Source organism: Ranitomeya imitator, chromosome 6 (assembly GCF_032444005.1).
Source record: "Ranitomeya imitator isolate aRanImi1 chromosome 6, aRanImi1.pri, whole genome shotgun sequence".
Classification (NCBI taxonomy): domain Eukaryota; kingdom Metazoa; phylum Chordata; class Amphibia; order Anura; family Dendrobatidae; genus Ranitomeya; species Ranitomeya imitator.
Window position 1 is genome coordinate 8735533 of NC_091287.1, and position 27948 is coordinate 8763480.

Sequence of the window (27948 nt, forward strand, 5' to 3'; positions counted from 1 at the left end):
GGGGGGTCCTGTTACTGTGCAGAGCAACACTGTCACAGTTATGAGTTCTGCAAGCGGTCCTCTAGATAACTGTTATTTCCTGCAGAGACGAGCCCTGGCTGGATGAAGTGATGGCGGTCTGTGCTGGATAAAGATGAAAGACTTCACCTAGAGGCGTCACTGGTGAGTCAGTGTGGTACCTGTACACTGACACTATACACTGTATACTATTTACAGCGGTCCTGGGTACAATGTCACCAGTGATCACTGTATTACCTTTACATTATAAATTATTTACAGAGCTCCTGTGTATAATGTCACCGGTGATCACTGTATTACTTGTACACAGACACTGCATACTAAGTACAGATCTCCTGTGTATAATATCACTTATGGTGATATTAGTATTGTGTTTTTCATTACTAATCAGTATTGTAGTATTGGGTCACTATGTTGTGGTTATATGTGAACTGGTCCTGGTGTGGCTGTATTTTTTCCTCGTATGTTACTATTTGGTCACTGTGGTGGTAATATGTGATTTGGACATGGTGTGGCTGTATTTTTTCCTTGTATGTGGTAATATAGGTCACTATGTGGTAGTAATATGTTGGCCAAAACAAAAGCTGCTGGCTATGTATGTGGTGATGAGAACTGTAAATGTGTGATTGGTGAGGATGTGGTGCTGAAGTGGAGTTTTTCCAAGACACTGCATACTAAGTACAGATCTCCTGTGTATAATATCCTTTATGGTGATATTAGTATTGTGTTTTTTTTATTACTAACCAGTATTGTACTATTCAGTCACTATGTGGTGGTAATATGTTGTCCGGCCATGATGTGGCGGTATTTGTTCCTTATATGTGCTATTATTTGGTCACTATGTGGTAATCATATGTGGTCTGTTATGGTACGGTGATATTTGTTCCTTGTATGTGGTATTATTGGTCATCATATAGTGGTAAGATGTGGTCTGGACATGGTGTGGTGGTATTTGTTCCTTGTATGTGCTATTATTTGGTCACTATGTGGTGGTTATAGTGGTTATATGGTGTCTGGTCATGGTGTGGTGGTATTTGTTCTTTGTATGTGGTGTGATAGGTCACTATGTGGTGATAATATGGTGTCTGGTGGTATTTGTCCCCTGTATGTGATATTATTGGTCATTTTAAAATTTGAAAATTAAATAGAAATATACCTAAATTGTATTGGATATTTTAACAAATGTTTTATAGGTTAGAGTAGTGTCCAACCTTGTTGTGATGGCTTAAAAAATCTTTTGACTGTGGACAGTTCGAGGGGTGGAGCCTCTGAAGGGGGCCCCCCGAAAATTTTCACAGTATGGGGCCCCGAAATTCCTAGTGGCAGCCCTGTCAATAGTAATTGGGTGAGGCCAGCATAATTAATGACAGACTTCTTTGAAACAACTCTGTAGTTCTGATGGCATTTTTTTTTCATCCAACATCACTATTATATACCGGACCCCCATAGTGAGCCCCTGTGGCTGGAGCCCGTTTTATCAGTTGAGTGTAGAACTGGATGCATAGTCTATCATATCATCACCCCCACATGATATCAGACCTCCAGAGTAGAAGGCGCTCTTCGCTGAATGAGTTGGTTTCCAAAGCCAACTTGCTGAGAATTCTAATGTCCTGTGATGAAAGAAAAATGTGCTGCTAAATCCGACCCTTTGCCTCCTGGATCCAGCTGAGCTGCCATCAAATTACTGGATGTTTTTGCTCGCGATCACTTCTTAATATTTCTGTTTCTTTTCTCATAATATTTTCAACACACTTGTCCTTTGGCTTAGTCAAGAGAATATCATGTTTCATGAGTAAATCATCGCCAGCGGTATCACATAGAACAAGATTTTCTCTATCTTGTCTGAAGAAAAGTATAAGGAAAATCCGCACAAAAAAAATCAAAGAAAAACCCACACACTGAGCTGGAGTTTGAGTTGGTGTACGCATGTTCTCATTGGCCATAAACAGAGAAAACCTACAAGAAACAAAATGAGCACAAACCCTGTTGTAACTAAATAGGTAAGAAGCAAAAGTGCTTTTAAATAAGATAAGGTTCTTAGTAACACTGTGATCAAAAATAGCAAAAAATCCATCCAACCACGACAAGGTGACTGCTATTTGGGAGAGTCCTCAGTCAGTCTAATACTAAAACCTTACCATGTGTCAGGAGTGACCTGTGTGAATAAGGGCAGACAAAGGACCTGGTCCCAAAATAAATAATACTGTGGAGTGTGGCTTAAAGGGAGTTTCCTCTAAAAATTTTTGCTATGTTGTCCCCTAAGTGAATTTTACTCCATCATTTCAAGATATATCTGAATTTGGGGAAGTTGTACCTATCCAAATCGGTTGTCATCAATAGGGTTGAGCGAAACGGGTCGGCCATTTTCAGAAGTCGCCGACTTTTGGCAAAGTCGGGTTTCATGAAACCCGACCTGACCTTTGTGTGGGGTCGGCCATGAGGTCGGCGATCTTCTGAATCTGGTATCGGAATTCCGATACCGAGTTCCGATATGTTTGCAATATCGGAAATCGGTATCGGAATCCATATTTAAGTGTAAAATAAAGAATTAAAATAAAAAATATTGCTATACTCACCCTCTGACGCGCCCTGGTACTAACCGGCAGCCTTCCTTCCTTAGAATCAGCGCGTGAAGGGCCTTAGATGACGTCGCGGCTTGTGATTGGTCGCGCGACCGCCCATGTGACCGCTCGCGCGACCAATGACAAGCCGCGACGTCACCGAAGGTCCTTCAAGCGCTGATTCTTAGGAAGGAAGGCTGCCGGAAAGAAGCAGGGTGTGTCCGAGGGTGAGTATATACCTAATAGGAATATCACAATCACAAGCCGCGACGTCATCTAAGGCCCTTCACGCGCTGATTCTAAGGAAGGAAGGCTGCCGGTTAGTACCAGGGCGCGTCAGAGGGTGAGTATAGCAATATTTTTTATTTTAATTCTTTATTTTACACTTAAATATGGATCCCAGGGCCTGAAGGAGAGTTTCCTCTCCTTCAGACCCTGGGAACCATTGGAAACCCAATGCACTGCATTGGGTTTCGTGTTTCGGCCGACCCCGACTTTTTTATAGGATCGGCAGATTTCACTTGACCCGACTTTTTAAAAAGTCGGGTTTCGTGAAACCCGACCCGATCCTATAAAAGTAAAAGTCGCTCAACCCTAGTCATCAACAATTATGGCTCATTATGAATATAGAGGCAGCAGAGCGTCATTGTGTGCTTAGATGTTACGGTCACATACTAGAAATTTGGATTCTCTCAGCCAAAATACATTTGGTGCTGGAGAAACTTGTGACTGGTGTCTCTTGGTCTATGTATTGTTAGTAGTGTTGAGCGATACCTTCCGATATTTGGAAATATCGGGATCGGATTGTATTGGCCGATATCCAAAAAATATCGGATATCGCCGATACCGGAAACCTATGCAAGTCAATGGGACACAAATATCGGAATGAAAATAAGCCCTTTCTTTCCTTGTACATCTTGTTCCAGAGGGGGGAAGAGTGTGGGCGGTGCGTGGGCGGAGACTGCGTGTCTGTGTGGGACCGTGGGGGGTCTGTGCGAGCCTACCGGGGGTCTGTATGGGCCTCTCGGGGGCCTGTGCGGCCTGCCGGGGGTCCGTACGGGCCTCTTGGGGGTCTGTGCAGCCTGTCGGGGGTCTGTGCAGCCTGCTGGGGGTCTGTAGGGGGCTCTGGAGGGTCTGTGTGGCCTGTCGGGGGTCTGTGCGGCCTGCCCGGGGTCTGTACGGGCCTCTCGGGGGTCTGTGCGGCCTGCCGGGGGTCTGTGCGGCCTGCCGGGGGTCTGTACGGACCACTCGGGTCTGTGTGGCCTGCCGGGTGTCTGTACCGGCCTCTCGGGGGTCTGTGCGGTCAGCCAGGGGTCTGTGCGGCCTGCTGGGGGTCTGTGCGGCCTGCCGGGGGTCTGTGTGGCCTGCCGGGGGTCTGTACGGGCCTCTCGGGTCTGTGCGGCCTGTCGGGGGTCTGTAGGGGCCTCTGGGGGGTCTGTGCAGCATGTCGGGGGTCTGTGCGGCCTGCTGGGGGTCTGTACGGGCCTCTTGGGGGTCTGTGCGGCCTGCCGGGGGTCTGTGTGGCCTGCCGGGGGGTCTGTAGGGGCCTCTGGGGGGTCTGTGCAGCATGTCGGGGGTCTGTGCGGCCTGCTGGGGGTCTGTACAGGCCTCTCGGGGGTCTGTGCAGTCGGCCAGGGGTCTGTGCGGCCTGCTGGGGGTCTGTGCGGCCTGCCGGCGGTCTGTGTGGCCTGCTGGGGGTCTGTACGGGCCTCTCGGGTCTGTGTGGCCTGCCAAGGGGTCTATACGGGCCTCTCGGGGGTCTGTGCGGCCTGCTGGGGGTCTTTGTGTTTGTGTGCAGGCATCGTCCGATGCTGCTTACCATCCATTGCTTTATCCATGTTGGATTGGGCCATGGCTCTTCTGGTGATGATCTTTGGCTCTATTTTTGAGCATGCTTTCAATTGGAGACCCACAAAAATAGAAAAAGAAAAGAGCGCACTCACCGCACACGGACGACGGCCGTTTCGTGCTAAAAGCACTTCAACTGGTCCAGTTGAAGTGCTTTTAGCACAAAACGGCCATCGTCCGTGTGCGTTCACTACCCTCCCTGCGTTCTCTATGTTCATGTCCGAATAAATCTGATGTTTCACTACCGGTGAGTGCGCTCTTTTCTTTTTCTATTTTTGTGGATTTGTATATGCACTGGTGCATGAGGAGCACCCCGGCAAGTGATATTTTGCTTCAAAGGCTATGTACGGCAATATGGTGCAGCAGAGGAGCATGATTAGGGTCTAACTAATAGCAGCTGTGCGGATGTTTTTCTTTTTTCTTATATTTTGGACTTGTCTTATCTTTCAATTGGAGACTCTTCTGAGGACCAAAACCTTGGGATTCTCACCACCAACCTTCATATTTTCTCATGAAGGCTAACAATTAGTGTTGAGCATTCTGATACTGCAAATATTGGATATCGGCCGATATTCGCTGTATCGGATTTCCGTTACTGAGTTCCGATACTTTTAAGATATCGGATACCGGAATCAGAAGTTCCTATAGTGCAATGATGCACTATAATGGAGTGTGGGCGGTGCGTGGGCAGAGACTGTGTGTCTGTGTGTGCGGGCGGGGTCTGTGTGTGACCGTGGGGGGTCTGTGCGGGCCTGCCGGGGGTCTGTACGGGCCTCTCGGGGGTCTGTGCGGCCTGCACAGTCCCATTGGGCTATGCCTGCTACAATGGGAGTGATTGACACATTAGCCAATGATGGGACAGTAGTAGTCCAATCAACCGGCTAATGTGTTGAATGTAAAAAAAAACAACAACTACATACTACATACATACATAATACATAATACATACATGCAACATACATACATGCAACATACATACTGTACATACTACATACATACATACATACATACATACATACATACTACATACTGCATACATACATACTACATACATACTACATACACATACTACCTACATACATACTACATACACATACTACCTACATACATACTACATACAACAACATACAAAACGTAAAATAATAAACCGTATACTACCTGTCTGCCGTAGTCCAATTAATAACGAGTGTCCCATGACGATCTCCCCTATAGAACAGTGACATCGGGTGATGTCACTGCTCTACAGGACCTTCAGTGACACACTAACAAGAGACAATGGCTACTGCAGTGCATCACTGAGAGCTTACTTGAATTCAAAGTCTCACTTTATGGCAATTTCTGCGTGGGAAAATTTCTCACACAGCAATGCCAAAAGTGATACTAGGGACTATTTTTTTACAGTGGTGGAGGAATACAGTGCGGAAGGATACCTTCCTCCCGTCATTGTATTCCTGGAGCCCCTAGAGAGCGGTCGCATAAGCTGATGCTGCCGTACTCTACGGGAGATCGTCGTGGGACAGTCGTGGATTTCTGCGGATCAGGGAGTATATTGGTTGTTTGTTATTTTAATCTTTTTTACAGATGACACTGGCTTCGGGGATCAAAATGACAAGTGATGTGAGTATGTACTCTATGTTATATGTACTGTATGTCTGTATGTATGTATTGTATGTACTGTATGAATGTATTATATGTAGTAGGTATGTAGTATGTATGTTGTATGTATCATGTTTGTACTATGTATGTAGTATGTATGTTGTATGTATGTATGTAGTATGTAGTATCTATGTAGTATGTAGTATGTATGTAGTATGTTGTATGTTCAGTACAGACCAAAAGTTTGGACACACCTTCTCATTTAAAGATTTTTCTGTATTAATTGTAAATTCACACTGAAGGCATCAAAATAATGAATTAACACATGTGGAATTATATACTTAACAAAAAAGTGTGAAACAAATGAAATTATGTCTTATATTCTAGGTTCTTCAAAGTAGCCACCTTTTGCTTTAATGACTGCTTTGCACACTCTTGGCATTCTCTTGATGAGCTTCAAGAGGTAGTCACCGTGAATGGTCTTCCAACAATCTTGAAGGAGTTCCCAGAGATGCTTAGCACTTGTTGGCCCTTTTGCCTTCACTCTGCGTCCAGCTCACCCCAAACCATCTCGATTGGGTTCAGGTCTGGTGACTGCAGAGGCCAGGTCATCTGGTGTAGCACCCCATCACTCTCCTTCTTGGTCAAATAGCCCTTACACAGCCTGGAGGTGTTTGGGGTCATTGTCCTGTTGTAAAATAAATGATGGTCCAAATAAAAGCAAACCGGATGGAATAGCATGCCGCTGCAAGATGCTGTGGTAGCCATGCTGGTTCAGTATGCCTTCAATTTTGAATAAATGCCCATCAGTGTCACCAGCAAAGCCCCCACACCATCACACCTCCTCCTCCATGCTTCACGGTGGGAACCAGGCATGTAGAGTCCATCCGTTCACCTTTTCTGCGTCGCACAAAGACACGGTGGTTGGAACCAAAGATCTCAAGTTTACTCATCAGACCAAAGCACAGATTTCCACTGGTCTAATGTCCATTCCTTGTGTTCTTTAGCCCAAACAAGTCTCCTCAGCTTGTTGCCTGTCCTTAGCAGTGGTTTCCTAGCAGCTATTTTACCATGAAGGCCTGCTGCACAAAGTCTCCTCTTTTCTGTTGTTGTAGAGATGTGTCTGCTGCTAGAACTCTGTGTGGCATTGACCTGGTCTCTAATCTGAGCTGCTGTTAACCTGCGATTTCTGAGGCTGGCGACTCGGATAAACTTATCCTCAGAAGCAGAGGTGACTCTTGGTCTTCTTTTCCTAGGTCGGTCCTCATGTGAGCCAGGTTCTTTGTAGCACTTGATGGTTTTTGCCACTGCACTTGGGGACACTTTCAAAGTTTTCCCAATTTTTTGGACTGACTGTCCTTCATTTCTTAAAGTAATGATGGCCACTTGTTTTTCTTTACTTAGCTGCTTTTTTCTTGCCATAAAACAAATTCTAACAGTCTATTCAGTAGGACTATCAGCTGTGTATCCCCCAGACTTCTGCACAACACAACTGATGGTCCCAACCCCATTTATAAGGCAAGAAATCCCACTTATTAAACCTGACAGGACACACCTGTGAAGTGAAAACCATTCCCGGTGATTACCTCTTGACGCTCATCAAGAGAATGCCAAGAGTGCAAAGCAGTCATCAAAGCAAAAGGTGGCTAATTTGAAGAACCTAGAATATAAGACATAATTTCAGTTGTTTCACACTTTTTGTTAAGTATATAATTCCACATGTGTTAATTCATAGTTTTGATGCCTTCAGTGTGAATGTACAATTTTCATAGTCATGAAAATACAGAAAAATCTTTAAATGAGAAGGTGTGTCCAAACTTTTGATCTGTACTGTATGTAGTATGCATGTAGTATGTATGTAGTATGTATGTAGTATGTATGTAATATGTATGTAATATGTATGCTGTATGTATGTAGTATGTTGTATGTGTGTAGTATGTAGTATGTATGTAGTATGTAGTATCTAGTATGTATGTAGTATGTATGTTATATGTACAGTATTTAGTATCTAGTATGTATGTAGTTTTTTATTTATTTTATTATTTTTACATTCCACACATTAGCCAGATGATGGGACTACTACTGTCTCATCATTGGCTAATGTGTCAATCACTGCCATTGTAGCAGGCATAGCCCGATGGGACTTGTAGTCCCATCGGACGATGCCTGCACACAAACACAAAGACCGTACAGACCCCCAGCAGGCCACACAGACCCCCAGCAGGCCACACAGACCCCCGGCAGGCCCGCACAGAGCCCCGAGAGGCCCGTACAGACCCCCGGCAGGCCCGCACAGAGCACCGAGAGGCCCGTACAGACACCGAGAAGGCCCGCACAGAGCCCCGAGAGGCCCGTACAGACCCCCGGCAGGCCCGCACAGACCCCCCACGGTCATGCACAGACCTTGCCTGCACACACAGACACGCAGTCTCTGCCCATGCACGCCGATACCTGATATTTGCAGTATCGGAATTCTCAACACTAATTGTTAGCCTTCATGAGAAAATATAGGTTGGTGGTGAGAATCCCAAGGTTTTGGTCCTCAGAAGAGTCTCCAATTGAAAGCATGTTCAAAAATAGAGCCAAAGATCATCACCAGAAGAGCCATGGCCCAATCCAACAAGGATAAAGCAAAACATGGTAAGCAGCAGAGGAATAAGCAGATGACTAGTAATGGGCTGTTGATCGGGAGAGGCAAGTAAAACTAGGCAATTATCAATTACTTTTCAGGAGAGGTTAGCTCAATGGTTGCATTGAGTTTTTAATGGTGGCAAGTAGGGTTGAGCGAAACGGGTCGGCCAGATTCAGAAGTCGCCGACTTTGTGGGGTCGGCCATGAGGTCGGCGATCTTCTGAACTGGAATCGGAATTCCGATACCGATTCCCGATATGTTTAAGATATCGGGAATCGGTATCGGAATTCAGATTTAAGTGTAAAATTAAGAATAAAAATAAAAAATATTGCTATACTCACCCTCGGACGCGCCCTGGTTGTAACCGGGAGCCTTCCTTCCTAAGAATCAGCGCCTGAAGGACCTTTCGAAGACGTCGTGGCTTGTGATTGGTCGCGTGACGCCCATGTGACCGCTCACGCGACCAATCACAAGCCGCGACATCATCGAAAGGTCCTTCAGGCGCTCATTCTTAGGAAGGAAGGCTCCCGGTTACAACCAGGGCGCATCCGAGGGTGAGTATAGCAATATTTTTTATTTTTATTCTTTATTTTACACATTAATATGGATCGCAGGGCCTGAAGGAGAGTTTCCTCTCCTTCAGACCCTGGGAACCATTAGAAACCCAATGCACTGCATTGGGTTTTGTGTTTCGGCTGACCCCGACCCCGACTTTTCTATAGGATCGGCCGATTTCACACCACCCGACTTTTGAAAAAGTCGAGTTTCGTGAAACCCGACCCGATCCTATAAAAACAAAAGTCGCTCAACCCTAGTGGCAAGGCCTGTAGACAAGAAAACAAAGGTGAAAAAAAGTCAAATTTTCATTGTACAGAAATTATGGAAAAAAGTCAAAGACATTCCTAATACCACGATGAATTGTCCTTGCCTTACTCGTGGTGGGCACATCTGCTTTCTACTCTTTGGTTCCTTGGGTCACAAAATATTACATAACCCTGTTGTCTTTGGTCTTGGAATCTCTTGACTTTGCACTGTCGAGTCAAAGTTCTTTATCCTGTTGGAAGCACGCGGAAGATGAGGCGACCTGCCACAATTGGCATTGACGTGGTGTCTGCCGTCAGGCACGTGGTAAATGCACATTTCTGTTTTGTGAAACACAGGAAGAGAATGAGTATTCATGTCAAAGTTACAAGTATTATGTCACCTGGAGAAAAAACAGGGCTTGAGTTCTAATTTTAGTGTCTACAGTTGTTTTTGTATGGGATGTTCTGCTTATTGTGACTTCTTTCTGGTCCAAACATGGACATACTGTAAGTTGATTTTATTCAGAAGTGTATAAGCCATTCACACGAGAACAGTCATAATATCAGCAATGACGGCACAGGAGACTTTCTGAAGAAAGATGAGCTGCTACAGTTGGCCCAGACATGGTGAGCTATGCTTTCAACCACGTGACATTAGTCTTTTCCTCTACAGTCAAAAGCCAAGAGTGATGAAAAGGACAATATCTATGTCGGCCATATGGATGACCACTCAATAGTTGACAAAGTCAAATGTCTAAACTTGGTGTCACAGAATCTCCTGAACAGAGATTCACATGGTGGGCACTGCTGACTATACTAGATATAGACGAAGTGCATGGTGGGAGACACTCGAGGATCCGTCACTGGTGATAGCAATGTTGGTGGCATGCCCCCTATCTCTTGGTGGAATTACTTTCTTGTGGAGCCAACAGCTTCAAGATTAATCACAATATCAGTCATGGTTGTATTGGGCCTTGTTTTCTTGACCCTTTATGGGTGAACTATTGAACTTCATCTGCCATGGTCTTGTATGAATTACTCAAGAGTGTTGGTCGTGAGAATGATTATCATTTCTCTGTCTCTACTTTATCTAATACAAGTGAAATATTTAATGACTCGGTGGCATATCTGTTTTCATCTTTAGTTAAAAGCATTAAAGGAACCAATTTTGAGAATGGCCATGGTGGTATCCATAATATCAGTGTCAGGGTCACTTTCCTGATACTGTACCACATCAAAATGGAGACAGGTCAGACTGGCCCACAATAGGAACCTCTGGTAGATCCATGCAATGATACAATGGAGCACAAACTTCAACCTGAGGACAATCCGTTCATTTATAGGTAGACCAAAGAAACTCTATTCTCGCAATTTTAGCTTTCAGGTTTAGAAATACAATTACGGTATATAAATTGAATCTTGGTGACCACAACCTGGCCAAGTCCTATTTGTTACTCATCTGTCGTTGCTCTGGTGCTGGTTTCTTCATCCTCCTCCTCTGGTGGCTTCCTTATCTCCTCCATATGATGGGTTATTGGTTGGCTGAGGTGACTGCCTGAGGACTCATAACCAGAGATCCCTGCACAGCTCTGGACTTTACTGATAACTCAGCACTGCTATTTTCAGTTGTTTCAGCTACATCTGACCCTGAACTGTCACATTGGACTTCCTGACCCATTCAGCTCTGCTAAATTGGCACAAAGAATCTCCTGACATATCCATCTCTGCTGCATTTCTAGACAACACTTCATTGCTACACTGCCTCCTAAGATACCCAGCTGTGCTACATTACTAGGCTTTGCTACATTGCCACAGTGTACCTTGTGTAGTGCTAATGCCGGCGTTCCTTCATGGCTCTCCTTCCCCCTCCATGCAGGGACGTCGTCATACTTACCGCCCACCTGTTTTTTTTACATTGTCCTAGATGTGCTCCTTGCTTCATGTTCTTTACGCAAGCTTCACTTCCCAATGGTGCACTTAGTACATGTACACGCTTCCCTGTTTTTAAAGGAGTAGCTTGCAACTGCAAAGCTGCCCCCAGCAAATGACTGGAAGGAATCCTCTATATAAGGCACCCTCCCCAAAATGAAGTTGCCTAAGTGGTTTCATGAGTTTGTTCAGCTAGTTAATTGTTAGGTCCAAGTTCCGAACCTGAACCTTTGGTCCTTGTGAGGCCAGTCCCTGAACCCAACCCCCTGATTCTTGTGCAGCCAGTCCATGAACCCGAACTCCTGACCCTTGTGCCGCTAGTCCATGAACCAGAACACCTGGTCCATGTGTGACCAGTTCTTGAACCCGAACCCCTTGTCCTTGTGCGGTCAGTCCCTGAACCTGACCCCCTGATCTGTGTGCAGCCAGTCCCTGAAACTGAACCCCTGATCCTTGTGCGGCCAGTCCCTGAACCCCTGATCCTTGTTCAGCCTGTCTCTGAACCTGAACTCCTGGTCCTTATGCTGCCAGTCCCTGATCTCTAAATCTACTCCTGTGGAACTTGAACCAGTTCTCGAGACCCTTGTGTCTGAATGTGTACCTATCGCAGTACTCCATGTTACTGTCATTCCAGTCTCCAAACCCAGCCCTGTCTGTGACTCCTTGTCAGTGTACGTTCTGCTCGAGGATCCAGAACCGGTGTAGTCTGAACAGAGACTGTGTCTGTGTCAGTGTACCTGCAGCTGCAGTATCGGGGACTGCCTAGGAGTGGCACCGGGCGGATACCTGAAACTGAAGAAGGACTCCACCATCAGGAGCTCCAGTGAAAACCAGGAAGCCACTCAGCTACGCCACTCCTAGGTGAGCGCGGCCCCATGGCACAATGGTTCCACAAACCACATTGTAAGGTACTACTACATTGCCAGTGTTCAACCTGCGAATCTCAGGTCTGACACATTTGTGGGCTCTGCTACATTGCCATAATATGCCTCCTGATTACCCAGCCCTGCTGCATTCGAGGTCTCCCTTACATTGCCACAGTGTGCCTCCAAACATACCCAGCTTTGTACATTACTGGATTCTGCTTCATCACTACTGTGAGTCCCCAGACCTACATACCTGAGCCTCATCGCCAAGCCATCTCTGCGGTGCCATTTCCTCTCCTTTTCTTCTCTGGCCTTTCTCCATCTGTCATCTAGCCTCTACAGCCTTCCTCATTGCATCAACATCATTTTACCTTCTCATCCGGACGGCGGGCTACGAGCCTCCACCTCACCAGGTGAGACATCACACGGTTACACGCTCAGTTGGTTTCCACGAAATTCAGGGTTTTTCGCTCTATTAGTCGGATGTTCCTATAGTTACTGAAGTACAATTATAAACATTCTATACGTTTTTACTAGGGATGAGGGAACGTGCTCGGTGCTCGGTTATCACTCAGGTATCATGGTGCTCGGATCTGCTCATTACAGGGCGACCAATAGGCAGGGCTCAATGTAAAACTCCAATCCTCGCCCACATCTTTGGCGCCTGTTATGCAGCCAATAAGCATGCAGGGATTGCCTGTAAGTCACTGTAATGCCATAGCCATCTTGGTTGTGGCATTACTTTGATTTGCTGGCCACGTAACATCGTTAGAGCTTTAAGAAGGTCAGACGCTGCCCGACTCGGCACTCTGACGCCATTGCACAGCTCTGTGACACTCCGTATTAGAGGGAGAAAGTGATTGTCCAGCCTGTGTTTACATAGTATAATGAATCAGAGGCCTGGAGTGTAGATACTGGTGCTGAAGCTGACCCATCATACTGACTGTGACGAGGTGTACGGCAGAGGAAGAAGGGACAACAGGCCGAGGGATGATTCAACAGATTTATTATCAAGAAAGCTGGAACAACACATGCAGGTAGATCTACAGAGTCCACAATTAGTCCAACAGAACAGGTTCGGGGGCACCTCCCGATAATCCTTGTGCCAGCTAACCAAGCAATAGTCCACACGAGTCCAAACGATCCCAAAACAATCCCACGAGCGACGAGATCTGTCCTCAGCTCAAGTCTCGCCCCGTTCGCTTCCGCAGTCACAGATGGACATGGGGTCTTGCCTCAGCTAAGAATCCCCACTCCTTCTCCTTCAAGGATCAACTCACATCTGATCTCAAAATAAGAATGGATTGTCTGAGCTCCTGGGATCCGCCCATGAAGGGGAGTAGGGGGTCACACCTTCTATTCAATGGTTGGGTCCACCAGAAGATTCTAGACTGGTGGGCTCCAGGCAGTCTATTCATTATGTGCATTTGACTAACCATCTGCTGTGAGGAAGAATGGCTATTCCTTCCCTAGTGGTGTGGACAAAGCTTAATTACATTATAGCTCAGGGCTGCAAGTATTGGGGGAAGGAGACAGGTTAGTTACATACACCCCATGACATTGCAAAATGCACAGTAAATACAACGAAAGAGAAGTCGCATCACATCATGACATATTATACAAAATACAGGACAGGGAAAAAAGTACAGATCATGACACTGACAGCACTTCTAAGGGGCAATCGTCTGTATCACAGACAATCTGCATTTAGCCTGGAGAGGGAGAGAGAGGCGCAGGAGCAGGGACAGTGACGGAATCCAGTCTGTAGACAGAGACTAGGATTGTGCAGTCTGTTAGCAAATATATAGCTGCAGTTTTTTTTTTGTGGGTCTGAAAAAATTGAATATATTTTGATGCATCAAGTATTACGTGCTTTGAGGTCCTTTTTTGTGTTATACAAGACATCCAAAAATCATTGAAACATTTTTTGGGGATCCATAAACTATTCTGCAATGTGGAGCACATTTCTGTGATATCTTAAACTGAGAAAAAGCTTTTAAAAATGTTGCAGGCCCCCATTTCTCAGCCATACATTGTTACGTGGTCTGGGTACATTTCTGTCAAATATAAAACTGATAAAAGCATTGAAACATATGTAAGGCGTGCATTAAGGGGCAGGGAAGTGGAAGTGCTCACGATGGTGCACGCAGATGCTGAGGACATAGGGCAGGTACGACTATGCCTGTTGCTGGAGCACAAGAAACACGTCCATCAAGGACGCATAGGTTCCTGTCCCACTTTTTACAGGGAGACATCATACGGAGACATGGTACACCGCTTCTGAAGCCAGAGCAATGTGAACAGGTGGTTGGATGGACAGCAGATAATGTTTCCAGCAGGCTTGGCCGCACCACCCAGTCGTCCACACAGTCCAGTCTCATCAGCCTAAAGTCTGGATCACTTAAGGTACCTTCACACATAACGATATCGTTAACGATATCGTTGCTTTTGGTGACGTTGCAACGATATCGTTAAGGAAATCGCTATGTGTGACAGCGACCAACGATCAGGCCCCTGCTGTGCCATCGTTGGTCGCTGAACAAAGTCCAGAACTTTATTTCGTCGCTGGATCTCCCGTGGACATCGCTGGATCAGCGTGTGTGACACCGATCCAGCGATGTCTTCACTGGTAACCAGGGTAAACATCGGGCAACTAAGCGCAGGGCCGCGCTTAGTAACCCGATGTTTACCCTGGTTACCATCCTAAAAGTAAAAAAAACAAACAGTACATACTTACCTACCGCTGTCTGTCCCCGGCGCTGTGCTCTGCACTCCTCCTGTACTGGCTGTGAGCGTCGGTCAGCCGGAAAGCAGAGCGGTGACGTCACCGCTCTGCTTTCCGGCCGCTGTGCTCACAGCCAGTACAGGAGGAGTGCAGAGAAGCAGAGCGCCGGGGACAGACAGCGGTAGGTAAGTATGTACTGTTTTTTTTTTTACTTTTAGGATGGTAACCAGGGTAAACATCGGGTTACTAAGCGCGGCCCTGCGCTTAGTTACCCGATGTTTACCCTGGTTACCGGCATCGTTGGTCGCTGGAGAGCTGTCTGTGTGACAGCTCTCCAGCGACCAAACAGCGACGCTGCAGCGATCCGGATCGTTGTCGGTATCGCTGCAGCGTCGCTTAATGTGAAGGGGCCTTTAATCCTCATCCAGATCCTCCTTCCTCCAACCATGTTCAGTCCCAGGAGACTAGTGAGCTCACACTAGGACACTCCGAGGAGCTCTTAACAACATAATTTCTTGATTGTGGCATCCAACTTGCATGCTCCTAGAGGAACAGAAGGACATACTGTTTAGTGATGCACAAAACTTAGAGCAGCCACAAGAAGGAGGAAGATGATGATGAGACACAGTTGCTGTTAAGTCTTGTTGTTGTTAAGTCACCAAGTCAGAATGACTAGGGTGTAATGGAAGACGAGGTGGTGGATGACGAAGTCAGTGACCCAACTTGGGAAGTTGGCATGCAGAGTGAGGCAAGCAGTGCTGAACGGAGAGATTGGCAGATAGGAAGAAGCAGTGGGCTGACCAGAGGGAGAGAGTGGGCAACTGTTCCGCAGAAAACCGACACTCCTGAATTTTTCCGTCAAAGAGTTAGGTGTTCCCCAATTACAAGGAGGGAAAAGTTTTTAAAGATGGCTAAGCAATACCTTGCCAAACAAACCAACATACACCCTAATTCCTATGCGACTTTCAACTATTGGGTCTCAAAGCTGGATACCTGGCATGAGCTGTCCTTTTATGCCTTGGAGGTGTTGTGCTGCCCTGCTGATAGTGTCTTGTCTGAGCGGGAGTTTTGTGCCACCGGGGGGTCATAAGATACAGGCACTTTCGCCTGTCAACAGATAATGCAGACAGGCTCACTCTAATAAAAATGAACAATGCCGCAGCACATAAAGTGTGTATAATATTCAATATTTTAAGGAGGTCCACCAATTGTTGCCTTTCAGGGGTCTATGGATGACCCTCCTCATCATTTATGTCTGGCTTTGCACTTGCTGCAAAGTCTTTATGATTGAATAAGTACATCAAGCACACTTTCAAAATATTTTTGTTCCAAATTTTTTTATGGATTCAGTGACTCTTCAATACAGTTTAACACAGTTATTGTTGCATTACTGTCATATGTAAGACTTACAAAAAGTGTAAAAAAAAATTTTTAGGACTAGATTACTCATCCATAGAGTATTACTTGTTTTCTGTCACATTTTGGTGGCATATAACACTACAAAAAAAGCGTTTGAAAATGTTGCTTGTTTCTCCACATTTCTTGTCCATACATTATTATGGGGTCTGGTGTACATTTTTGTGATATATAGCACTAAAAAACAGTTTAAAAATTTTGCTGGGTTACATTTCTCAGTCATACAGTATTATGTTTTCTTCAACAAATTTATTTAAAAATGTTTCTGTATTATATTGCTCATCCATAGAGTATTACATCTTCTTTGGTACATTTCATTGCTGTAAGAGCCTCAAAAACTTGTTAAAAAATGCATTGCTATTATATTGCTCATCCATAGACTATTCCGTGGTCTGGAGTACATTTAGTTGGTATATAACCCGAAAAAACTTGTATTTTATTTGTATCATATTGCTCATCTATAGGGTATTACATCGTCTTTTGTACATTTTATTGCTACATAAGCCTACAAAAACTGGTTAAAAAATGTATCGATATTATATTGGAGGCAATCTAACAAGCAGCAATGTCCTCACCTGTAAAGCTCTTTTGATGCAAAGCAATGATGACTGCACGTTTCCTTGGAGGTAGTCATGATAACCAGGAGAAGACTGATTTCAAGCACCAGCACCTGACATGACATGACGGAGTGATATCAGCAGCCTTGTCCGTATTAACACTTCTCCTAGGCTTATAAGAAGATCACTGAAATGACTTAAGCTGTTCATTTTGTGGCAGGAGTGAAAATAGAGATTCAAGGTTTTTGTTAATGTTCATGGTAATGAATGATCTTGTAACTTTTTTTTAATTCATCTGATCACTATATATATATATATATATATATATATACTAGACTGTGGCCCGATTCTAACGCATCGGGTATTCTAGAATATGCATGTCCCCGTAGTATATGGACAATGATGATTCCAGAATTCGCGGCAGCCTGGCGGCCTCGACCAATCAGAGACGCGGGATTTCCAGGACAGACAGACAGAAAGACAGACAGACAGAAGGACAGACAGACGGAAAAACCCTTAGGCAATTATATATATATATATATATATATATATATGAGCGGTCACATATGTCAACTGGCGTTTGTCCTTTGGATATCCTTGAGGTCATTCTCATCATCGCAATCCACTAATTTCCAAGACGTCACAGGTTGTTAGTTACAATTTATCAAACCTTTTTTAAATTGTTCATTTAAGGTTAGATTCCTTCGGTCGTTAATGTTCAACTTATCCCATGGCCAACAATATTATATTTTCTGAAAAAAAGAGGAATATAGGATCCATAAAAATATTTACAAATTCTGAATTCCAGGTTTTTGGTTCATGCAGAACTATTTTGGGCTTGCAAGGATATAAATACGCTCCTCGCGGGATTATTGTGCAGAACATCAGTACGATCTTCTCTTCCAAAATGGTTGTTTACTGATCCTCGGAGCAGATGCACGATGGAATACTGGCACTTTAATAGCGCCGGCGGCAGCTGTTTGGCACATGGTCGTATTGTGATTAGAGGAGACAAACAGCGCTCTGTGCAGGGAACATCTTTCAAGACGACACAGGTGTTTGGAGGAGTCACGCACCACGAGCCGTGATCCTGCTGACATCTGCATTATGGAGCATTGTAGCTGCTTGAGAACATCGCGGTTCACAGAGGTGCAGACAACGGCCTTCTCTTTACCCACGGTAAACGCTCCACGCACCTGTCTTATCCCTGTTTCTAAATACTACAGCTTAGGTGGAGCTTTAGTGCTCATCTCCTCTACACGCAGCCCCTCTGGATCCCACCTAGATAAGTCTGGAACATGGATGTGGAAAGGGTGTGGATCGCCCCCAGGGCAGTAGGGTACTCGGTACCGGGTCCTGCGGCTTCACATAAGGGTCTCACAGATGCAATGTTTCACTCTCTCTGGCCCCCGTATAGGATAGGACAAAACCCGTATGACTGGTGACTTGAGCCTGTATATAGGGTCTCTTAGATTACCCGGCTCTGTAGGTGTCACCGTGCCTCCTGGGTGTAGGTGCGGACAGGTAACTAGGTGAAATAAGGCATACAGGTCCTTACTCCCTCGGTGTTCGGGCTAGCGGGCTTTTGCGCGTCAGAAGGAGGCAGCCTGAGCGGGGATGATCCCCTTCTGGTATCCTCTCCTTTGCGTCAACTTCCTTCACGCTCGCTGCAATACAATTCTGCCTTTCAATGTCTCTTTCTGGGAGCTGCAGCTCTGAGGGCATGCACAGCTCCTTTGACCTTCTGTCTTCTTCAGACTATGGTCTGGAACTTTCTCTCTCACTTTCCCTACAGACAACCAGTTATATATATATATATATATATATATATATATATATATAGGGAGTGACCTAATAAATAGGAGCAGAAGCTCCCCCTGGTGGCCTGGAGTGTAAATGTGTTGCATGTTTGTGATACCTGGATGCAGTTATCCTTTCTTGCCTCCAAACGTAGCATCACTCTCCTCAAGAGGAAGGCAATACCACTGCGATGACCAGGACCCTGGGGTGCCGCAGGTGCAAGACTAACAGGAACCACTCACCTTTTGGCCAACGCCCTATATCTGACAATGAAACTCAGGCTCACGGCTGCAGAGATAGAAGTCACATGGCTTACTCCCCGCTCCAACACCCAATCTGGTCTGTCACCAAGACACCTGAGTGTGGGGTTCCTTAAATACTGAAGTATCCAAATCCTCAGGACATTGACACCATAAAAAACGGTGCAACAAAAGAACCACCAGCTCATTATTGCACCACTTATGGTGGAAGGATGAGGTAAGAGAGGGCACCATAGCTATCTGCTGGGATAGAGGGGTCACAATGACTACACAGAGGCATGGAGGGGGCAATATTTCTAAGAGGAAGCACAGAGGGGCACTATTACTGTACGGTGGCATAGAAGGACACTTTTACTATATGGAGGCAAAAAGGGGGCATTTACTACACAGAAGCATAGAGGGGGCAATATTCCTACCTGAAATCACAGAGGGGGCACTATTACATTGTGGAAGCAGAGAAACTGCACTATTAATATTTGGTGGCACAGATGGCGACTCTGTTACTACACTGAGGCACAACAGTGGCACTATTACTACACGGAGGCACCGAGGGGGCACTATACCTACACAGAGGCATAAAGGGGACACTATTTCTACATGGAGTCACAGAGTGGGCACAATTATATATGGAAGCACTATGGGGGCACTATTACTACATGAAGCCACGATGGAGGCACTGTTACTACATGGAGGCATGATGGAAGCACTGTTACTACATGGACGCATGATGGCACTATTACTACATGGAGGCACAATGAGGGTACTATTACAATATGGAGGCAAAAGGGAGGCAGTATTAGTACATGGAGGGTCGATGGTGGTGCTATTACTACATCAAGGCACAATGGGGGCACTATTACTACATGGAGGCATGATGGGGCACTATTACTACATGGAGGCATGATGGGGCACTATTACTACATGGAGGCACAATGGGGCACTATTACTACATGGAGGCATGATGGGGGCACTGTTACTACATGGAGTCATGATGGGGGCACTATTACTACATGGAGGCACAATGGGGCAATATTACTACATGGAGGCATGATGGGAGCACTATTACTACATGGAGGCATGATGGGGCACTATAACTACATGGAGGCATGATGGGGCACTATTACTACATGGAGGCGCAATGGGGCACTATTACTACATGGAGGCATGATGGGGGCACTGTTACTACATGGAGTCATGATGGGGGCACTATTTCTACATGGAGGCACGATGAGGGCACTATTACTACATGGAGGCACGGTGGAGGCACTATTACTACATGGAGGCACGATGGTGGCACTATTACTACATGGAGGCACGATGGGGCACTATTACTACATGGAGTCATGATGGAGGCACTATTAGTACATGGAGGGTCGATGGTGCTATTACTACATGGAGGCACAGTGGAGGCACTATTACTACATGGAGGCACAATGGGGGCACTATTACTACATGGAGGCACGATGGAGGCACTATTACTACATGGAGGCACGATGGTGGCACTATTACTACATGGAGGCACGATGGTGGCACTATTACTACATGGAGGCACAGTGGAGGCACTATTACTACATGGAGGCACAGTGGAGGCACTATTACTAGAGGCACGATGGGGCACTATTACTACATGGAGGCACGATGGAGGCACTATTACTACATGGAGGCACAATGGGGCAATATTACTACATGGAGGCATGATGGGGCACTGTTACTGGATGGAGGCACGATGGGGGCGCTATTACTACATGGAGGCATGATGGGCACTATTTCTACATGGAGGCATGATGGGGGCACTGTTACTACATGGAGGCATGATGGGACACTATTACTACATGGAGGCACGATGGGGCGCTATTACTACATGGAGGCATTATGGAGACACTATTACTACATGGAGGATCGATGGGGGCACTATTACTACATGGAGGCATTATGGAGGCACTATTACTACATGGAGGCACGATGGGGGCACTGTTACTACATGGAGGCATTATGGAGGCACTATAACTACATGGAGGAATGATGGGGGCACTATTACTACATGGAGGCATGATGGGGCACTATTACTACATGGAAGCATTGATGGGGGCGCTATTACTACATGGAGGCACGATGGAGGCACTATTACTACATGGAGGCACGATGGGGGCACTATTACTACATAGAGGCATGGTGGAGGCACTATTACTACATGGAGGCACGATGGGGGCACTATTACTACATGGAGGCACGATGTAGGTGCTATTACTACATGGAGGCACAATGGGGGCGCTATTACTACATGGAGGCACGATGAAGGCACTATTACTACATGGAGGTACGATGGGGGCGCTATTACTACATGGAGGCACGATGGGGCCCTATTACTACATGGAGGCACGATGGGGCACTATTACTACATGGAGGCACAATGGGGTCACTATTACTACATGGAGGCATGATGGAGGCACAATACTACATGGAGGCACGATGGGAGCACTATTACTACATGGAGGCATGATGGAGGCATAATACTACATGGAGGCATGATGGAGGCATAATACTACATGGAGGCACGATGGAGGCACTATTACTACATGGAGGCACGGTGGAGGCACTATTACTACATGGAGGCACGATGGGGGCACTATTACTACATGGAGGCACGATGTAGGCGCTATTACTACATGGAGGCACGATGGGGGCACTATTACTACATGGAGGCACAATGGGGGCACTATTACTACATGGAGGCACGATGGGGGGCTATTACTACATGGAGGCACGATGGAGGCACTATTACTACATGGAGGCACGATGGGGCACTATTACTACATGGAGGCACGATGGGGCACTATTACTACATGGAGGCACGATGGGGCACTATTACTACATGGAGGCACGATGGGGGCGCTATTACTACATGGAGGCACGATGGAGGCACTATTACTACATGGAGGCACAATGGGGCATTATTACTACATGGAGGCACGATGGGGCACTATTACTACATGGAGGCACGATGGGGCACTATTACTACATGGAGGCACGATGAGGCACTATTACTATATAGAGGCACGATGGGCTCGCTATTACTACATGGAGGCACGATGGGGGCGCTATTTCTCGGTGGGGCACTATTACTACATGGAGGCACAATGGGGGCACTATTAATATATGGAGGCATGATGGGCTCGCTATTACTGCATGGAGGCACGATGGGGCACTATTACTACATGAAGGCACGATGGGGCACTATTACTACATGGAGGCACGGTGGAGGCACTATTACTACATGGAGGCACGATGGGGCGCTATTACTACATGGAGGCACGATGGAGGCACTATTACTACATGGAGGCACGGTGGAGGCACTATTACTACATGGAGGCACGATGGGGCGCTATTACTACATGGAGGCACAATGGGGGCACTATTACTGCATGGAGGCACGTTGGGGCACTATTACTACATGGAGGCACAATGGGGGCGCTATTGCTACATGGAGGCACTATTACTGCATGGAGGCACGATGGGGTGCTATTACTGCATGGAGGCACGATGGGGCACTATTACTACATGGAGGCACAATGGGGGCACTATTACTACATGGAGGCACAATGGGGGCACTATTACTACATGGAGGCACAATGGGGGCACTATTACTGCATGGAGGCACGATGGGGCACTATTACTACATGAAGGCACGATGGGGCACTATTACCACATGGAGGCACGATGGGGCACTATTACTACATGGAGGCACAATGGGGGCACTATTACTGCATGGAGGCACGATGGGGCACTATTACTACATGGAGGCACGATGCGGGCACTATTACTACATGGAGGTACGATGGGGGCACTATTACTACATGAAGGCACGATGGGGGCGCTATTACTACATGGAGGCACGATGGGGCACTATTACTACATGGAGGCGCGATGGGGCACTATTACTACATGAAGGCACGATGGGCACTATTACTACATGGAGGCACGATGGGGGCGCTATTACTACATGGAGGCACGATGGGGCACTATTACTACATGGAGGCGCGATGGGCTCGCTATTACTACATGGAGGTACGATGGGGGTGCTATTACTACATGGAGGCACGATGGGGGCGCTATTACTACATGGAGGCACGATGGTGGCGCTATTACTACATGGAGGCACGATGGGGCACTATTACTACATGGAGGCTCGATGGGCTCGCTATTACTACATGGAGGTACGATGGGGGCGCTATTACTACATGGAGGCACGATGGGGGCGCTATTACTATTTGGAGGCACAATGGGGGCACTATTACTACATGGAGGCACAATGGGGGACTATTACTACATGGAGGCATGATGGGTCACTATTACTTGGTGGGACATTATTACAGTCTATATTACATTGAATATCCACAGGAGCTTCCACAATCGATTTGATGCAAATCACCGGTCACACATCCAGTAAACGTACAGCACAATCTCATTCGTTCGATGTTTTCAGTGGTGATGAGCGAAGCTGCACAAATCCTAATTTCTAAGGGTGCATGTCCACGCTCCATAATGACGGCGCTTTGGATGGAGCGGAAAACCCGCTGTGCCCAAAACGCCGCCTCCTTCTTTACGCGCGGTGATTCCGTGTGTGTTTATTGCACACATCCGGAATCGCCGTACCCTCAGGCAGTGCCCTCTTCTCTTCCTCGAAAAACTAAGAAAAAAAGGATATGCATAACACGGGGATCAACCATCAAAAGATTACAACTTTATTCATACAAAAAGGCACATCAAAACAAGACATACATTTAAAAGCAGAAAAAACGGCACATGGCTGGTAAGCTACATGCAGCCCCCGGACAATCGGAAACAAATACCATTTAGCACTGAACAATATGATAAACGTTTAAAGAAGGTAAATGCATATAGATTAAAACACGTACACCAATATATATTCTTATACCGTATAAGAATATATATTGGTGTACGTGTTTTAATCTATATGCATTTACCTTCTTTAAACGTTTATCATATTGTTCAGTGCTAAATGGTATTTGTTTCCGATTGTCCGGGGGCTGCATGTAGCTTACCAGCCATGTGCCGTTTTTTCTGCTTTTTAATGTATGTCTTGTTCTGATGTGCCTTTTTGTATGAATAAAGTTGTAATCTTTTGATGGTTGATCCCAGTGTTATGCATATCCTTTTTTTCTTAGTTTTTCTTGATCGTCTTTCTCATATGCATATGGTTGATCAATGACTCGCTTATGTTTCGTGGTGCCCGCTATCTTTTTTGTATACTCTTCTCTTCCTCCTTCACTCTACGCCGGCACTTTCTGTGTGAACACGTCCCAACCGGCGAATGTCTCAACATCGTGATGACAAAAAAATGTGGGTTCTGTTCCCATTGAATACACCGGATGTAAACGAAATTTCCTGGGTAAATTCACCCGGACGCCCTGATATCTGTCATATCAAATGTGCTGCAGTTGGCCGAGAATTTCAGTGCTGAACATGTGCATGGTGGGTGGGAGGCAGATAATATGCTCCCCTGTGGGCATGAGTCACCCGATGCCATCTGTCAGGTGGGTGCACCCTGTGGGCATGAGTCGCCCAATGCCATCTGTCAGGCGGGTGCACCCTGTGGGCATGAGTCACCCGATGCCATCTGTCAGGCGGGTGCACCCTGTGGGCATGAGTCGCCCGATGCCATCTGTCAGGCGGGTGCACCCTGTGGGTATGAATTGTCCGGTGCCACCTGTCAGGCGGGTGCACCCTGTGGGCATGAGTCACGCGATGCCATCTGTCAGGCGGGTGCACCCTGTGGGCATGAGTCACCCGATGCCATCTGTCAGGTGGGTGCACCCTGTGGGCATGAATTGTCTGGTGCCATCTGTCAGGCGGGTGCACCCTGTGGGCATGAGTCACGCGATGCCATCTGTCAGGCGGGTGCACCCTGTGGGCATGAATTGTCTGGTGCCATCTGTCAGGCGGGTGCACCCTGTGGGCATGAATTGTCTGGTGCCATCTGACAGGCGGTGCACCCTGTGGGCATGAGTCGTCCAGTTCCATCTATCATGCGGGTGCACCTTGTGAGCATGAGTCGTCCACTGCCATCTGTCAGGCGGGTGCACCCTGTGGGCGTGAGTTGTCCAGTGCCCTCTGTCAGGCGGGTGCACCCTGTGGGTATGAGTCGTCCGGTGCCATGTGTCAGGCGGGTGCACCCTGTGGGTATGAGTCGTCCGGTGCCATCTGTCAGGCGGGTGCACCCTGTGGGTATGAGTCGTCCGGTGCCATCTGTCAGGCGGGTGCACCCTGTGGGTATGAGTCGTCCGGTGCCATCTGTCAGGCGGGTGCACCCTGTGGGTATGAGTCGTCCGGTGCCATCTGTCAGGCGGGTGCACCCTGTGGGCATGAGTCACCCGATGCCATCTGTCAGGCTGTTGCACCATCTGCCGGAGCCTTTTATTTCTGCACATTAAAACTTTACAAATTACTAAATGCATTGAAAAATGAATAAAATGATATTTTTAGGAATAAATGGCTCTGACAACATTCACATTTTTTTGGAAATGTTCCCGTGTGTAAAGTTTATATGAGCCCCACCCGTCAGGTCGCCGGACAGACGCTGCGCCATCAGCTCTACCCTCTAATGAGGAAAGTGAGAGCGTGCCAGCGAGAGCTGGAAATCCCTCCGGTGCTGCAAAGTCTGCCCAGAGCGCAGCAGAGTCTGCCCAGAGCGCAGCAAAGTCTGCCCAGAGCGCAGCAGAGTCTGCCCAGAGCGCAGCAAAGTCTGCCCAGAGCGCAGCAGAGTCTGCCCAGAGCGCAGCAGAGTCTGCCCAGAGCGCAGCAGAGTCTGCCCAGAGAGCAGCAGAGTCTGCCCAGAGCGCAGCAGAGTCTGCCCAGAGCGCAGCAGAGTCTGCCCAGAGAGCAGCAGAGTCTGCCCAGAGCGCAGCAGAGTCTGCCCAGAGAGCAGCAGAGTCTGCCCAGAGCGCAGCAAAGTCTGCCCAGAGCGCAGCAAAGTCTGCCCAGAGCGCAGCAGAGTCTGCCCAGAGCGCAGCAAAGTCTGCCCAGAGCGCAGCAGAGTCTGCCCAGAGCGCAGCAGAGTCTGCCCAGAGCGCAGCAGAGTCTGCCCAGAGAGCAGCAGAGTCTGCCCAGAGCGCAGCAGAGTCTGCCCAGAGCGCAGCAGAGTCTGCCCAGAGAGCAGCAGAGTCTGCCCAGAGAGCAGCAGAGTCTGCCCAGAGCGCAGCAAAGTCTGCCCAGAGCGCAGCAGAGTCTGCCCAGAGCGCAGCAGAGTCTGCCCAGAGAGCAGCAGAGTCTGCCCAGAGCGCAGCAGAGTCTGCCCAGAGCGCAGCAGAGTCTGCCCAGAGAGCAGCAGAGTCTGCCCAGAGCGCAGCAGAGTCTGCCCAGAGCGCAGCAGAGTCTGCCCAGAGCGCAGCAAAGTCTGCCCAGAGCGCAGCAGAGTCTGCCCAGAGCGCAGCAAAGTCTGCCCAGAGCGCAGCAGAGTCTGCCCAGAGCGCAGCAGAGTCTGCCCAGAGCGCAGCAGAGTCTGCCCAGAGCGCAGCAGAGTCTGCCCAGAGCGCAGCAGAGTCTGCCCAGAGAGCAGCAGAGTCTGCCCAGAGCGCAGCAGAGTCTGCCCAGAGAGCAGCAGAGTCTGCCCAGAGCGCAGCAAAGTCTGCCCAGAGCGCAGCAGAGTCTGCCCAGAGCGCAGCAGAGTCTGCCCAGAGCGCAGCAGAGTCTGCCCAGAGAGCAGCAGAGTCTGCCCAGAGCGCAGCAGAGTCTGCCCAGAGAGCAGCAGAGTCTGCCCAGAGCGCAGCAAAGTCTGCCCAGAGCGCAGCAGAGTCTGCCCAGAGAGCAGCAGAGTCTGCCCAGAGCGCAGCAAAGTCTGCCCAGAGCGCAGCAGAGTCTGCCCAGGGCGCAGCAGAGTCTGCCCAGAGAGCAGCAGAGTCTGCCCAGAGAGCAGCAGAGTCTGCCCAGAGCGCAGCAGAGTCTGCCCAGGGCGCAGCAGAGTCTGCCCAGAGCGCAGCAGAGCCGCAGCAGACGTCTGTCGCTCCCCGAGGCCCGCAGCACAACTGATGGCTTTTCCAGAGGGATCCGCATTGACGCTAATGGTTCTCGCCTCTTTATCTGCAGCCTGTGAGTTGAGAGCAGTTTCAAGTCATCGCGGCGGTAACCCATCACAACCATTGCTAATAGATGGCGGAGAAATGTTTTGTGTCCATCGTGCCGGGACGGAGATTGCACAACTGTTTATAAATGTATTTATGGCGGGCGGTTTATTGGTGCTGACGACGCGTTTCGTGATTAATACGGCAAAAAGCTGAGACTCAACAACCATCTCCAAACATTGTGCCGAGGTCCGCCAGGACGACATTACCGCTCCGCAGTAGAGCTCAGTGCTCCGCTGCGCGCCAAAATGTCACAGCTCCTGGTGGCGAGGGGAAGACGTAGAAATCAGGGGCGGAAGAGAAAGAAGTCAAAAGAAAAGAGGAAAGTTAACAAACAGCAAAAAATCAACAACACTCGAAAAGTCAGAGTGGCATAATAAGGATTAATAGTAAATACTGTGTATACAATCAGCTGGTAGTAATAATAGTGAGAATAATAACACTGATAAAATAGTAGAAAAATAATAATAATTACTGATATTAGTAAAAACGGTAATAATTTGTAATCACAAATATAACAATAATATAAATAGTATAACCAACATATACAGAAAAATAAATCCAACAATTCTAGATCGTTTTTTCCCCCTTTCCCCTAACGATGAAGATATAAGGAAATCTGCAGCAGTGAGTGAGCAGCGAGCGTAATGTGCTGACAACAAATGGGTCCAAAATAAACAATGGCTCTGGAAGTTAATTTAATAGAAAAAATGACATAAAAACTGGAGCCCGAGCCAAGAAACTGGAAGAAGCTGAAACATTAACTCCGAACTTGTTAATCATCCGTCACATGATCGTT

The 27948-nt window shown here is 47.3% G+C and overlaps 1 protein-coding gene across 1 annotated transcript; it reads left to right on the forward strand.

Annotated features, from left to right (window-relative positions):
- The first annotated feature begins 23022 nt into the window (after positions 1–23022).
- LOC138642427 (prophage side tail fiber protein homolog StfR-like) lies at positions 23023–27057 on the forward strand. The gene is made up of 2 exons (XM_069730575.1): positions 23023–23225; positions 25572–27057. Exons 1-2 carry the CDS (start codon positions 23023–23025, stop codon positions 27055–27057), a joined length of 1689 nt encoding a protein of 562 aa, XP_069586676.1.
- The last annotated feature ends 891 nt before the right edge of the window (positions 27058–27948 follow it).